We start from the raw sequence: 16,260 nt of genomic DNA on the forward strand, positions 1-16,260 counted from the left end.
AATTGAGCAAGTGATCTATTATGCAGATATTGTAGTCATACAATTGTGACATCCGTCATCTCAACTCATTTTCTCCATGTTGTGGGTCAACATCTCAGCGTTCCAAGTTGGGTTCCCCTTCCTTAGCTCACTGTGGATCCCAAGCTTGTTCTACCATTGAATGAGATGCTTTCCCCAACTGTGTCCCTCTGCCTGTTTTCCTTAGACTTGGGAGGCTGAAGGGCCTGATTCCATGCTGTATCGCTCCAAGATCATGAACGTTAACCTACTCCATGTATTAGGAAAGAAAACACATGCAATGGGCAAGTCAAGGCCAAGTAAACTCACAGCCACAAGACAGCTAGTTACACCATGTGGCGAGGGAGGCAGATTAGCCACTTAGTACATAAAGCCCCAAAGAAATTTTACAGAAGCTCGCAAATAAGTGTGGATTAGACATTTACCAATATTATAAAATATGCCAAATATTTTTGGCAGGAGTCAAGGTCTGTGCAACTGTACCTCTGTGGGGTTGGACTAATACACATGTGGCTTGTGGTTGAACCACTCAGGACAGACCATGGTAGAATTGCACTCTGATCACTCATGTCTATTTCAACACTTGTGGACTAGGAGTGAGCACAATTCTCAAATGTCTACAAAACCCACGTTCTTCATAGGGAACCTCCAGCAGCAGGTGATTATTTAACAAGTTCCAGCTGGCCCTCTGTTCAAAGTGTGGATAATATTTTAAACTGAATGGAAAACAATCAAAACAGCAAATTATCTGGAGCATAGACCAGTAAACCTGAACTGCTGACCGTAATTGTGTGGCTACATATCCTTTTTACTTGAATGCTTCATTTTGAATTAGATCACTCACCTTGCAGCCCAAGCACTTACAACTTTTACTGCATGATGGTTTCAAAGAAAGTTTTAAAGGACTTGTCTCGCCATGAGTTTCCTTTTGAGAGGCCAGGAGTCTCACCTTCACTTTAAAACCAAATCACTACAAAGGAGATACAGGAAACTGCAGATTCTGGATTATTGAACAAGACACAAAGAGCTGGAGAAACTGAGCAGGTTAGCAGCATCTGCAGAGGGAATGGACTGTTGACATTTTGTTCGGTATCCTTCTTTAGACTGATACATGGGGAGGGAGAATACTTGGGGAGAAAGCTGAATACAAGTGATTGGCAAATGGGTGGCATAAGAGACAAATGCTAAAGGTGAAAAGAAGACAAAAGGGCGTCAGATAAGTAAAGGAGTAAGATGTAAAGGGATAGGGAGGAATCTGAGGGGGGAAGTAAAAGGCTGAGGGGATAAAATGGAAATTGGGGACCCAGGGATGGAAGATGAGTGTGCGAAGGAGGGGAAAGGAGAGTGACTGCAGGAGTGGGAGAAAGCATTACAAGGTGCACAATTCAATCTTTCTATTAATTGTCTGTATTCTTGTTCTTCTCCGTGAGGGAATGGACTGGCTGCCTGTGTACTTTAGAGTTCATTTTAAGATTCTTTTATTTGTTTTTAAATCTTTAAATGGTCTCACCCCGCCTTACCTCTCTGAGCTGCTTAATCCCTACGCTCCTGCTCGGTGCCTCAGGTCAGCTGATCAGCTGCTCCTGGAGGTACCGAGGTCTAAGCGGAAGCTCAGAGGGGATAGAGCCTTCTGTTGCTGCTCCGACATTATGGAACACTCTACCTTTGCACATTAGACAGGCCCCTTCACTGTCCATTTTCAAAACTAGTCTTAAAACCCTTTTCTATTCCTTGGCTTTCGCCCCTGCATGAGACTTTGCTCTTGTTTTAGTGTTTCTATTATTGTTTTTACTGTCTTTTAATGTTTTTATTGTTTTGTTTTATGTTTATGATTAGTCATGTACAGCACTTTGTTGCAACAGTGGTTGTTTTTAAAGTGCTCTATAAATAAAGTTCAGTTCAGTTCAGTTCTCTGATATACTTAAGTTTGTAAAGTTGGATGCCTGGGGAACCTGGGTTGGCTCATTATTGACATTGTTTTAACTCTGAATTAATCCAGATTATTTGCAAAGTGCTGGAGGAACTCAGCGAGCCACTTAGGTTATCAGGTGGGGCATTCTCGATCCTCGTCTTGTCACTTTCCAGTCACTTTGTGAACTCCAGATATATCACTCCTGCTGCATTAGCTGAACACCTTCCACATGTCCTGGCTGGTTAATGACTCTTCAGCCACATCGGAAACACTTCTTCATTTACTTTCTCTAAACCCTCTGCAGCTTTATCTGCTTGAAGGTCTACCTCAGCAACATTTAAGTGGCATTTAGACAAACTCATGAAGTAACAGGGAATTGAGGGTTATGGGCCCTGTGAAGTTGTCAGCACAGACATGGTGGGCCAAAGGGCCTGTTCCTGTCCTAGCATAGAACACTCTATGTTCTCTAATTGATCCTCTCCAACATCCCTGGAGCTGCTCTGCCCTTATTCTGTTTCTCAAAGGCTAGTGCCCTAAATTGGTCAGAATGCCACTTGGGGACAAATTCAGCTTTCATACAGCTTTAATTGAGCACATTAATTATCATAACTACTTATCATAGCTTTGCAAACTGTACATAATGAGCTCTCTCTCCAACGATGCTAACTGGAGGTTGACCTGCTGGGATAAAGTGACCCATTTCCCCACCTGGTCTGGTCATGTCTTGTTGTTTAACCAGAGGCATGGAACAGAAAATACTACACTCAGCAGGTCGAACAGCATCTGTGGAAAAGACAGTTGACCTTTCAGGTAAAAGACTCTCTTAAAGTTACGGTTCTTAACTGCAACCGTTGCTGGAAGTGCCAGCTTTCAGTGACCTCATCTTAAATGTGCAATAAGGGGTAGCAATGAGCACCTGTGCTCCTGTAGCTTGTGCTTCAGTCCGGGAGTTAGAGGCAGTTTCAGGAAGTAGGCAATTAGTGAAGGAAAGTCGTGCACCACAGCTGACAGGTTTGATGGTATTGCTCAGTTGGACGTGAGATCGAGGACTGGAACTGAGTGGGAACTATTGAGACGGCTAACGCCGTGATGTTAAACAGCCAGGAAAACGTGTGTGGGAAGAGGTCCAGGTTCAAATAGGTGGGAGAAAGGGTGTACTCTGACATCTAGCCTAAGTAATGGACGTCAGTAGATAGCAGTTGTCAATTAATGTTGAATTGGGGTAGAACTTCAATGAGATACAGGGGAGCCTTGTGTTAATTCTGATCATTTATGCTTAAAGAGGGAAGGCCAAAGGGAATTGCTGAAATGCAGAAAAGGGTGAAGTTAGAATGAGGAACAGATGAAAGATGCCTCCATATACTGATGGGGAAATAGACATTAAGAAATAAAGAGCAACAAAGATGTGAGTTGTAGAAACAGGGCAGAGAAACTTAAAGTTCAAGCAGGTGGATGTGTGTGCTCACAATGTAGTCTCCTGTACCAATTTGTTCTTCCATTGAAAAACCTTCTTTAATCCACTGACTTTCACTGTCAGAGTGTACCAACGGGAGTTTGTATAGGTCTACAGTTCCACCTGTCAGATGTGAAATATTTGGATCACTCTCTGCCCCAGTTCTATTCAGGCACTCCCTATAAATCTGTTACATTGGTGTGGCTTCCTGCACTTGGACACAACTCGAATGTCACTTTTGTTACCAACTTCGACATTTCTCTCACTTCCACAGGGTCCATCTTCGACTCTTCCTTGACTTTTCTATCACCATCTTTAGGCACCGGTTGTATCCGCTTAACTTTAGTCATCTTCAATGGGATTCCACAACCAGAAACTCCTCCCCTTCAGCATTCTCAAGTGACTATTTCCTCCATCTCACCAGTTGCCTACCCTCACAGGTTACTTTCCAATAGCTAAATACTTTTGTACGTGTACAATTCTGGTTGACACATTACCGGAAGATGTGGCAGCAATAGAGTGTGCAAGAGCAATTCACCTGCAATGATGCAGGGTTAACGTTACAAGGAGATATTGGATAGCTATTGGAAAAGCTTCTTTAGGTATGTGAAGAGGAAAAAATTAGTTAAGACCAAAGTTGGACCCTTGAAGATCGAAAAAGGTGAATTTATTATGGGGAACAAGGAAATGGCAGATGAGTTGAACAGGTAATTTGGATCTGTCATCACTAAGGAGGACACAAACAATCGTCCTGATATAGTAGTGGCCAGAGGATCTGGGGCGACGGAGGAACTGAAGGAAATCCACATTAGACAGGAAATGGTGTTGGATAGACTGATGGGACTGAACACTGATAAATCCCCAGGGCCTGATGGTCTGCATCCCAGGGTACTTAAGGAAGTGGCTCTAAAAATCGTGGATGCATTGGTGATAATTGTCCAATGTTCTATAGACTCAGGATCCTGTGGATTGGAGGGTAGCTAATGTTATCCCACTTTTTAAGAAAGGCGGGAGAGAGAAAACAGGGAATTATAGACCAGTTAGCCCGACATCGGTGATGTGGAAGATGCTGGAGTCAATTATAAAATATGAGATAGCCGAACATTTGGATAGCAGTAACAGGATCGGTCCGAGTCAGCATGGATTTACGAAGGGGAAATCATGCTTGACTAATCTTCTGGAATTTTTTGAAGATATAACTAGGAAAATGGACAAGGGAGAGCCAGTGGATGTAGTGTACCTGGACTTTCAGAAAGCATTTGATAAAGTCCCACATAGGAGATTAGTGGGAAAAATTAGGGCACGTGGTATTGGGGGTAGAGTGCTGACATGGACAGAGAACTGGTTGGCAGACAGGAAACAAAGAGTCGGGATTAACGGGTCCCTTTCAGAATGGCAGGCAGTGACTAGTGGAGTACGGTGCTGGGACCGCAGCTATTTACAATATACATCAATGATTTGGATGAAGGGATTCAAAGTAACATTAGCAAATTGACACAAAGCTGGGTGGCAGTGTGAACTGTGAGGAGGATGCTATGAGAATGCAGGGTGACTTGGACAGGTTGGGGGAGTGGGCAGATGAAGTTTAATGCAGATAAATGTGAGGTTATCCACTTTGGTAGCAAAAACAGGAAGGCAGATTACTATCTAAATGGCGTCAAGTTGGGAAAAGTGGAAGTAGGTTTACAAGGTTAATTCCCGGAAAAGGTTTACAAGGTTATTTCCTGGGATGGCGGGACTGTCATCTGCTGGGAGAATGGAGCAGCTGGGCTTGTTCACTCTGGAGTTTAGAAGGATGAGAGGAGATCTCATTGAAACATATAAGATTGCTAAGGGTTTGGACACGCTAGAGGCAGGAAACATGTTCCCGATGTTGGGGGAGTCCAGAACCAGGGGCCACAGTTTAAGAATAAGGAGTAAGCCATTTAGAACGGAGACGAGGAAACACTTTTTCTCACAGAGAGTGGTGTCTGTGGAATTCTCTGCCTCAGAGGGCGGTGGAGGCAGGTTCTCTGGATGCTTTCAAGAGAGAGCTAGATAGGGTTCTTAAAAATAGCAGAGTCAGGGGCTATGGGGAGAAGGCAGGAACGGGGTACTGATTGGGGATGATCAGCCATGATCACATTGAATGGCGGTGCTGGCTCGAAGGGCCGAATGGCCTACTCCTGCACCTATTGTCTATTGATAGGTGGGTTTATTCTCATTGGAAAGAAGGAGGCTGAAGGGTTGCCTTAAGGTTTATAAATGATGAGGGGCATACAGCACAGAAACAGCCCTTTGGCCCACCACATCCATGCAGACTAGCAATGTTACTATGTCCATCATAAACGTCCTCCACTTGCATATCCAATCTCTGCCTTTATTTCCATTTCCAAAGATGCTACCTGACCTGCTGAGTTCCTCCAGCACTTTGTGTCTTTTCTTCCACTTACATTTGCTCTGCAGAAGGCTTCAGGGCCGCTCCTCTATCCTTTTTTCCATCCCTGACCTTTAATTGATGTGGATAAGAAATGTTGCCCAGTGATGTATGCCTGATCTGTGATGGTGTTGTTGAGGCACAAAATGGAATCAAAGTACTTGGGGAGGTGAAGAGATGGTAATATTGAATAGAATTTACTCAAAATGCTAAGCTATCACTGAAAAGAATGATCATGGCTTTGAAAATACTAATGTGTAATGGTTGGAAATTCAGGATCTGCTTGCAAGACAATAGAGCCTCTGGTCAGATTGCAAGCTATTGGTTGAGAGCGAGAGACTGGCTTTACCCCACAACCTGGGAAAATTATTATGACAGTGTGTAAATTTAAAAAAAAGAAGCAAGAACGGATCATGGGGAGGAGTGGAATTTGCTAGTTGCACATTGGAACTAATCACGTCATTGAATAAAGATGTTGCTTTAATCTTTAGTTCCAAATTAAGTGAAATGACAGTCAGCTTTGAAGATCATACTTCAAGATAAGAGCTTGCAACAATAATGTTTCACTAATTATATTTTACATTTTTGGATCCACGGAGTACAAGACTGATAACATTCTGTCAAGTAGAAAAAAATAATAAGAAAAATTGAAAAAGCTTATTTTCTTCCAGATTATCTTAGCTCGATCAATCTCTTGTTCTACATTGTAAATAAATAGAAATCAATAACGTAGAATGTAAAATAATGAAAACACAACTTTAAATGTGATGTTGTAATTAGTTTTATTTACACCACAATAGCAAGTTGTCATAATGTGGTACAAAATACTGGACTCCTAATAAAGTCAAAAATGAAGTCTGTACTGTCAAGGAGATACACCATTAGTCAGTCTGAAAGGCCGACCCATTTCAACAGGCAAATGAAGACCATCAAAAGCTACCACAATAAGGCTATCACCAATAAAGTAGGTCCATACAATAATTGATTGTGGTTAAAATACAGAAAATCAGTTTACTGGTACTGATAACAATGGTGGCGTCATTTTGTGTGTGGATGGGTACAAAGAAGGATAAAATATAGTTACAACTTCTATTACTACATACCTGAAATAAAAGATTTTTGGGTGAACTAACTTTAAAATTCTTCTCACACTTTTTCCTCCTCTCAAACTGGAAAAGAAAACAAAAGGCGCCTCCACTATGGAGCACAAAATGTAATACACCGTAATGTGATACTTTGCAGTCAATATCAAAACATGAAGTAAAGTGAGGCTGTCAGGTAGCCATCACTCCTACTTCGTAACAACAATATCACCCCCAAAAAAAACCTTTCTTTGTAAATATTCATCCACATCGATCACAATACACAACTGCTAAGTGGATTACCGCTACACGATTTATGGTGGAAGAGATAAAGAACAGCTGCGCTGAAAGGTTAATTGTTTATGATCTTAAATACTTAGTTCAGAAAAGAATTGCTTGTCTCAAAAGGGTTGGCCCCAAGACGACACAGGCAGTTAACAGTTTTACAATTTTTCTTTGCTGTGTTCTTAAAATTTTATATGCAGATTATGCAATAGTCTATTTGTATGACACAAGTGCTAGATAATTGTTGTCAAATTTATGTATCAATTTATAACAGTATTAAAGAGTGATATTTGAAGATATTTCAATAAAAGAGTGATCTGCTTCTGAGGTTTTCTGGTATGTTCATCAGAAAAAAAACGTTAATCCTCTTCCACAGATGCCAAGAAAAAAAAGCGAAACTCGGTAAACTGCCCCAGAAATAACGATGCAAATTGCGTGCATACCTGTACAGAACAAATGGTATCTTCTGTTTGTGGCACATGCAAGCTCACTGACTCCCATTAAATGAAAAAAGATCAATGCCCCTTAAAAGAAAACAAACAATGGGCCTTTTAAAAACAATGTTTAAATTCACTTATCAAAAAAAGGAATGAATACTTAACTCCACTTATTTAAAGGAATGTTTAACATCAAGAGTAGATGCAAACAGTTTCTTAAAAGTCACAGAATTGATGTGTTAATTGCTTTGCAATCAAACATACATAATCCTATAGAAAGTGTGGAACACTATCTTAAAGATTACAGCTGGTTATATTTATGTTGTGTAAATCTGTTTTAAAACAAAAATACAGTAGTGCCCTTATTCAGTGTTGCCAAACATCTCGTACACGCACACATGCTCCACATAATCCTCACAGCGCCAAATTCATTAAGCTTCAAGAAACCATTACAAAAAGAAGGAATGAAAACCATTTACTCAGAGAAAAAAAGTTACCACTTAATGACCCCCATGTCAATTGTCCCATAAATTGCAGACTGAGCGTGCGTGTATACATGAACAGATGGCAGGACAGTGTACCTTCTTAACAATCCAAGTTTCAACCAGCATTAGTCACATTGTGGGGCCAACCCAAGCACCTGCAGAATGGAATCAACCAGGGGCTCAGAGCCAAGTTCTCCCCATCCTTGTCAATAGCTGATAAGCACAGCTCCTAGATCACAATGTAAAAACAATCAGTCCTTCAACAAAAAAAACATCACCCTTCCTTCTTGGTTTCAGAGTGCAGCAACTGAAAACCTTAATGCTAATTCCCCCTTAGCAAATGGCAGCCTTCTGCAGTGCAACCAGTTACAAATATCAAATATAGTATCACTGTAGTATTACTCATATTTAAATGTGTATGATATCACCTTGCAATACTATTCTTACAAGACTTCATTTATAAATCTACTCATAACAGAACATATAGTAATATACACCAACTGGAATTGTTACACAAAGTTTGAACAAGATCCCTCACTCAAAGTACATCCTCCTGTAAATCTCCAGTACATTTCTTCTAAACCATCAGAAAGCTATGTTCCATGTAAGGGGGAAAAATACAGAAGATTAAAATTAGACTGGAACCACGGACTAATCACAAAAGAGTCAAAAATAATCTCATCAAAATACCAGTGGGTAAAGTAACTGGAATTCTCACGAGAAAAGTAATTAAAAAAAGTTATCAGGTCTTATGAAACATGATTTAAAAACTTAAGGATCTCTTTATATAAAAAGTAGATATTATTTTGTTAAATGGTTTACCAGAAGTAAAAATGAACACAAATAAAATAAAATGCAATGGTTAAGGTAGTTGCCAAGTCTGACCACAAACATTCAGTGAGGTGCTCCTCTAAGTGTCCACAATCCATCTTCTCTCATCTTCAGTAAAAGCCATAATTTCCCCTCTAAGTGCCCACATAATAAAATCAAACTTGGTCTGTTAAGAAAACATTTGTACATGATTATCTCCTGTACTATTAACAAATTACCTGGTCTTTTTGTCAAAAAACCTCATTGTCTAATGGATAACAGATTATTATTAGTTTATGTTTTCAATTTCTATTAGAAATGAGGACCACAGAAGTGGAAGTTTGGAAAACAAAATCCTGCATCATGCTTTTGAGTAACATTCCAACCTTTAAACATGTTTATCTGTTGCAAGTCAACCTAACACATGCTTTGTTATTGGTTGATTCCCTATACTACTCAGTGTTATATAAACCCAGCGTAATAAGTAAAGCAGGTTTTTAATGGTAACCTGACAATTTTCAACAGTATAATCTGCCACTCTGGACTGGCAACTACCTTAAAATAGGCTAGGTTTTGTTTGGAAAAAACAGCAAAAATGGTATTCCAACTCGGTATGAAAATCCAGCTAGTGACTGGACCTTTTTTTGCACGCATGCCAGGAAAGAGAAGGCTTCACCACCATCTTTTCCACATCACAACAGTGGAGGAATTATTTCCACACTTTTAAGGCATTGCTCCCCATTCAAAAGTCAGCAACCATCTGTTGTTAAAAAGGCACAAACGCTCATGTCTTCAAAGGGCTTCTTAGAAAACACCCCCATGCTTCTCTTCCATTCTGGTATAGTCTTTCTCTCCACACTGTAATGTTCTTCAAATTATTACTGTATGCCACTTGGGTTTGTTGAGATTACAATCAATGCATCTGGACTCATAGATGGCATGAACTCCTTTGTTAAAGGACAAGAACAATAGAAACAGTGGTTGACTGCCTGAGACAGGAGAACTTTTGAGTAGGTAAACTCAGAGCAGAGCTTTTGAGATGACACCTCCTTGGTGACTCTGCCAAAGTAAATGCTGGCTGTCCCACAAACCTATTTCAGGAATGGACAGAGGTAAAAACATCTTTACTTTTTGTTTATTGCCAGCATATTGCCCAGTAGTCCTTGTATTCTGGAAGAACACCACAGCAGGACACAGGAGATACAGAATGAAGTCTGGCAGAGTTAGAGAAATAAAGATATTGTGTGCAAAAGAGAGAACTCCAGCTGGAAACTACATTGGTGGCTCTTCCTCCATGGGTTCATCATCTGGCCTGCAGAAATAGAAAACACACAAGTATTATTAACAGACAAGACAAAGGCTTCTTAGTCATGTTTCTGTACAGGCCATTCTCACTTGCATGCTTGCCCCACCAAAGACTATTTTTCAAGGCAGTTACCCCATCTCCCAGCTAGCAACACAGACACAAGTCTTGTTTACAGTGTCAAGAGTGAGCTATTCCTTCCTGTCTCACCTCTTCTCAGCATCAGGTCCTTGTTTAACTCCCATTGACAACGAGGCCATAGCTGTCACCGTGTCAGCTTCTTCCTTGTCGCATTTTTGGGTCTCTATCAAGGAGTAGCCGACTGTGGAGGATAATCGCTGGAGCGATTTCCAGTATTTACCTAAAATAAATAAAATGTCGATCAGTTGTAGCAAAGTTGTCAGCAAAGATTACACAACAGCAAGAACGATTTGTTACTTTAAATGTATTAATATAATTTAAGTTGCACACAAAGGTCTATGGTACAAACAGGCTTAGTGTATATCTACTCATTTCACGAATTATAATCATAGAATTGCATTTTAGTGATTATGCATTTTAATTGAAAATATTTGTTTTTCAGAAATATTTGAGCAGGCTTTTTAAATACTAAAACTGATTTGTTCAGCAGAATAAAAAGTGCCCTCTAGTGGAGACAATGATAATTTAGCTTATCGTTTTTTTTATTAAAGCAGGCTAACTTTCAAAGTCCTTCTATGTAAATGCTTTGGTTGGTTTCATTTCATGAATATAACATTTCTTTACTCTACTGTAGATTTTTCCATTCCAAAACCAGATCAATCTTACATGTACAGCTGGCAGCTACTTGAACAACCAATTAAATTCTAGTTTACAGTCTATGTAAACTAAGGATGTTCTAATTTCATCCACTGGTTATCATGAAATCAGTCACAGGGGTTGTTGTACAAATTAAATCCAAAATATGTTTTGTGTTTAAATTTCCTCTGCGATCTCCTGAAAGCTGAAATTATATCCAAAAGACATCTGACTTATTTATTGTTCGAATAAGTTAAATTCCAGATCTCTAAGCTGTGATTCTTTCCAAAGCAAGAGGTATAAATATCCAAAAGAAATACAGATTTGTTGATAATCTAATTTCAAAGCTTTTCAACCACCTCTGTGGTTTCAACTGCAAATTTAAGTTCTTCATTATTTTAGGTTAGTTTAGTTTAGATTAGTTTATTATTATCACATGCAACGAGGTACAGGGAAAATCTTTTTGTTGTGTGCTATCCAGTCAAAGACTATGCTGAGGCTCTATAAGGGGCTGGTAATGCCGCATTTGGAATATTGTGAGCAATTTTGGGCACCATATCTGAGGAAGGATGTGCTGGCTCTGGAGATGGTCCAAAGGAGGTTTACAAGAATGATCCCAGGAATGAGCAGGTTAACCTATGATGAGGGTTTGTCGGCACTGGGCTTGTACTCGCTAGAGTTTAAAATAATAAGGGGGGGGGGGGGACCTCATTGAAACATACAGAATAGTGAAAGGCTTGGATAGAGTTGATGTGGAGAGGATGTTTCCACTAGTGGGAGAGTCGAGGACTAGAGGTCATAGCCTCAGAATTACATAGAAATTAGGTGCAGGAGTAGGCCATTCGGCCCTTCGAGCCTGCACCGCCATTCAATATGATCATGGCTGATTATCCCGTACCTGCCTTCTCTCCATACCCTCTGATCCCCTTAGCCACAAGGACCACATCTAACTCCCTCTTAAATATAGCCAATTAAAGGACGTTCTTTTAGGAAGGAGATGAGGAGAAATTTATTTAGTCAGAGGGTGGTGAATCTGTGGAATTCTTTGCCACAGAAGGCTATGGAGGCCGTCAGTAGATATTTTTAAGGCAGAGATGGATAGATTCTTGATTAGTACAGGTGTCACAGGTTATGGGGAGAATGGGGTTAGGAGGGACAAATAGATCAGCCATGATTGAATGGAGTAGACTTATTGGGCCGAATGGCCTTATTCTTATTCTATCACTTATGACCTTATGACTATACATGATTACAATCAAGCCGTCCACAATGTACAGAAACAGAATAAATGGTATAACATTCAGTGCAGGATAAATTCCGATAAAGTCTGATTAAAGATAGTTGAAAGATCTCCAATGAAGTAGAGGAAATAGAGGAGAACATTTGTCCCAATACTAATTGTGAATACATTTTTACTTTAAAACTTTGAGTAATTGGTACATTTGAAGAGTACAAGCAATTGAAATATGATTATTAATTTTGTTCTTTCTTCTATAACATTGCAACCCAAAGGGCAATTATATAATTATATTCAGTGCCCTCCATGATGTTTGAGTCAAAGACCCATCATTTATCTATTTGCCTCTGTACTCCACAATTTGAGATTTGTAATAGAAAAAAATCACATGTGGTTAAAGTGCACAGTGTCAGATTTTAATAAAGGTCATTTTTATACATTTTGGTTTCACGATGTAGAAATTACAGCAGTGTTTATACATAGTCCCCCAATTGCAGGGCACCATAATGTTTGGGACACAGCAATGTCATGTAAATGAAAGTAGTCATGTTTAGTATTTTGTTGCGTATCCTTTGCATGCAATAACTGCTTGAAGTCTGTGATTCATGGACATCACCAGTTGCTGGGTGTCTTCTCTGGTGATGCTCTGGTATTGCAGTCATCTTTAGCTTATGCTTGTTTTGAGGGCTAGTCCCCTTCAGTTTACTCTTCAGCGTATAAAAGGCATGCTAAGATTGGGTGATTGACTTGGCCACTCAAGAATTTACCATTTTTTAGTTTTGAAATAACTCCTTTGTTGCTTTAACAGTATGTTTGGGATCATTGTCCTGCTGTAGAATGAACCATCAGCCAATGAGTTTTGACGCATTCGTTTGAACTTGAGCAGATAGGATGTGTCTATACACTTCAGAATTCATTATGCTACTACCATCAGCAGTTGTATCATCAATGAAGATAAGTGAGCCAGTATCTTCAGCAGCCATACATGCCCAGGCCATAACACCCCCATCAACATGTTTCATAGATGAGGTGGTATGCTTTGGATCTTGGGACCTTCTCTTCTCCATACTTTGTTCTTGCCATCACTCTGATATAAGTTAATCTTCATCTCATCTGTCCACAAGACCTTTTTCCAGAACTGTGGTTGCTCTTTTAAATACTTATTGGCAAACTGTAACCTGGCCACCCTATTTTTGTGGCTAACCAGTGGCTTGCATCTTGCAGTGTAGCCTCTGTATTTCTGTTCAAGAAGTCTTGTGAGAACAGTGGTCATTGACAAATCCGCACCTGACTCCTGAAGAGTGTTTCTGATCTGTCGGACAGGTGTTTTCTTTATTATAGAGCAAATTCTTCTGTCATCAGCTGTGGAAGTCTTCTTTGGCCTGCCATTCCCTTTGCAATTATTACGCTCACCAGTTCTCTTTCTTCTAAATGATGTTCCTAGTAGTTGATTTTGATGAGCCTAACGTTTGGATGATGTCTCTAACAGTTTTAATTTTGTTTCTCAGTCTCATAATGGCTTCTTTGACTTTCATTGGCACAACTTTGGTCCTCATGTTGATAAACAGCAATAAAAGTTTCCAGAGATGGGTCTTTGACCCAAACATTATGGAGGGCACTGTACATGCTATCAACATCACACCACATTAGCTGTTATGAAAACAATAAGATGAGACAAGGAGGCACATTTGGATTGATCAGTTTCTTTCTCCACCTCCTGCGAAGAATTTGGGGCAAGAGGGTTTACTCTAGCTGGCAGGCAATTTCACAGAATCCGCGTATAAAAATCATGGCAGTAAATCACTCTAACGTACACAGTCACATGGAACAGTAACTCAAGTTGATTGCACTTGAGGATGGTTACTGAAATTATCGGTATGTTTAGTTTTTCAAACATGATATACACAATCATATTGTTCATTGAAATATTCCGACAATATTCAAAGACCTTGGTATATAGCTGCTTATTGAAAAAATCCCTTAAAAAATATCTGTCCTAGCTCCAAGGACTGAGAAAGTCTCATTAGATTCATTGAAAGTTTCACTGAAGGTAGGGAGGGAAAGGCTGCAACTCATTATTCTTCCCATCTCGCAAAGAGACAAAGTCTGCTGCCAGATGCTTTAAGTATACCAATATTCAGTGACATTCTCTGTGTGCATGACATCATTATATTTAATCTGATATTTTCTTTCTGAAAAGGAAAGCTTTGAAGTTCAACAGAAGTGCATTTGAGCCACTAAATCAAATATCATAAAAGTTAGTTAATTCAATACAGTCAATCATTGTAATGGATACAACATCAGACAATTGTAATTCCGCTGCTTTACACACTCACTCTGTATTTCGATTACATTCTCAATGGAGCGAACCGCATTGGGATTTGGTCTTTGCTGCAAAATATCTTGTGCAAATGGCTCAAGCTGAAAACAAAATCAAAACAAATATTAACTCTGATGAAAAGTGGAAAACATTTTGTTCCTTTCTATTAATAAAGCCATTAAATATGTTAGGTAATTTGCAGAAACACACTCCCCCAGTTATCTGTGCTAATTTCCTCACATCCTGACTCTTGAAAAGATGCTATCCCCTACTCACAATTTACCCGTCTCTGACACATATGCTCCCAAGATAAGGCTTTCCATTCTAGGACTTCGTTCTTTTGTAAATGTGGTTTCCCCCCTGCTATCATAGATGGATCCCTCACCCGCGTCTTCTTTGTGACCCGTAGTTCTGCTCTCGTTTCCCCTTCACCCTAGATGGAACAAGGATAGAGTTCCCCTGGCTCTCACCTTTCACCCCACCCCCACCCCAGCCTCTGCATCATACACATCATCCTCTGACACAAAAAGCTGGAGTAACTCAGCGGGACAGGCAGCATCTCTTGAGAGAGGGAATGGGTGACGTTTCGGGTCACGACTTCTTCCCTGCGCCATATCTGGACTTGCACCTACTATTTCCCCTCTCTTTCCATCTATATTCCTTCGTCTAACTTCACAACACAACCCCTTTTGCCTTACACCTCCTTTCTTTTCATCTCTGGCCTTTGTCCAGGCATCTGCCTATCAACCCTCCCCCCCCCCCCCTGGAATTCATCTATTACCTGCCATGCTTTGTTCTGCCCATCTCTCTTCCAGCTTTCTTCCCCTCCCCCCTCCAATCAGTCTCAAGAGGGATCCCATACAAAATGTTACCTATCCATGTTCTTAAGAGATGCTGCTTGACCTGCTGAGTTACTCTAGGACTTGGTGTATTTTTATGTCAGGTAATTTGGTGCATTTAAGGCACAGAATTCATGATTTCTAGTTTCTAGATGCTAAATATTTGTTTAGGGAAAAAAGGGCAAATGACAAATATATCCAGGGTCAACACTATCTATCTTTGTAAAAAGCCTGCTTCAAGTTTACCCTATTAAAAAGTTCAGGGGTGAAATGACACAGGCTTCATTCCAAAAATCACCTTTTAAAGGAATCATAAATGGTCCAATATAGACACAAGTTAATTCCCGATGAAGCTAAGATGAACGCAGATGGTTTTTAACATGGCATTGCACTTTGTAATTAGTGACAATGTTCAAGAGTAAAGAGTTTTATTCAGCGCTCTGTTGCATATGATAACATTTTTCAAGATACAGCTCTTAGGGCTAACAAAATCAAGGGATATGGGGAAAAAGCAGGATGAGCAGCCATGATCATATTGAATGGCTGGCTTGAAGGACCGAATGGCCTATTTTCTATGTATTTGTATTTTTTAAATAATGTGTCAAATCTGGTTTAAGATGCAAAGAGTGCAGAATCTTCGGGCACAGAATACCTAAATTTACATTTGGTTTTTACTTGAGTCTGGGATTAAATCCAAGTGACTCCAATGACGATGGAGAAGAGTTGAAGTGAAGAGGTCAAAAAAATTTCCCTTTTTGATAGGTGAGCTATCCTGACTATTTTATCTGAATATTGGAGGATCAAAATGTTTGCACTTGGTTGATAAGGTTCCTCAATGTGAAATTTTCAGTAAAAACAAGATTTAGGAGATATACGAAAGACAAAT

The 16,260-nt window shown here is 39.9% G+C and overlaps 1 protein-coding gene across 9 annotated transcripts in view; it reads right to left on the reverse strand.

Moving 5' to 3' along the window:
- Nucleotides 1–6,562: 6,562 nt before the first annotated feature.
- hdac4 (histone deacetylase 4) overlaps nt 6,563–16,260 on the reverse strand; it is a 382,917-nt gene continuing 373,219 nt past the window's right edge. For all 9 annotated transcript variants that reach the window (XM_033024530.1, XM_033024529.1, XM_033024526.1 and 6 more), the window contains 3 exons: nt 14,552–14,636; nt 10,412–10,562; nt 6,563–10,210 (listed from right to left, as the gene is read on the reverse strand). In XM_033024530.1, the coding sequence (XP_032880421.1) occupies nt 10,171–10,210; nt 10,412–10,562; nt 14,552–14,636 (276 nt within the window). In that variant the 3' untranslated portion in view covers nt 6,563–10,170. The remainder of the gene's footprint in view (nt 10,211–10,411; nt 10,563–14,551; nt 14,637–16,260) is intronic.

This window comes from Amblyraja radiata, chromosome 7 (genome assembly GCF_010909765.2).
Source record: "Amblyraja radiata isolate CabotCenter1 chromosome 7, sAmbRad1.1.pri, whole genome shotgun sequence".
In the NCBI taxonomy this organism is placed as follows: domain Eukaryota; kingdom Metazoa; phylum Chordata; class Chondrichthyes; order Rajiformes; family Rajidae; genus Amblyraja; species Amblyraja radiata.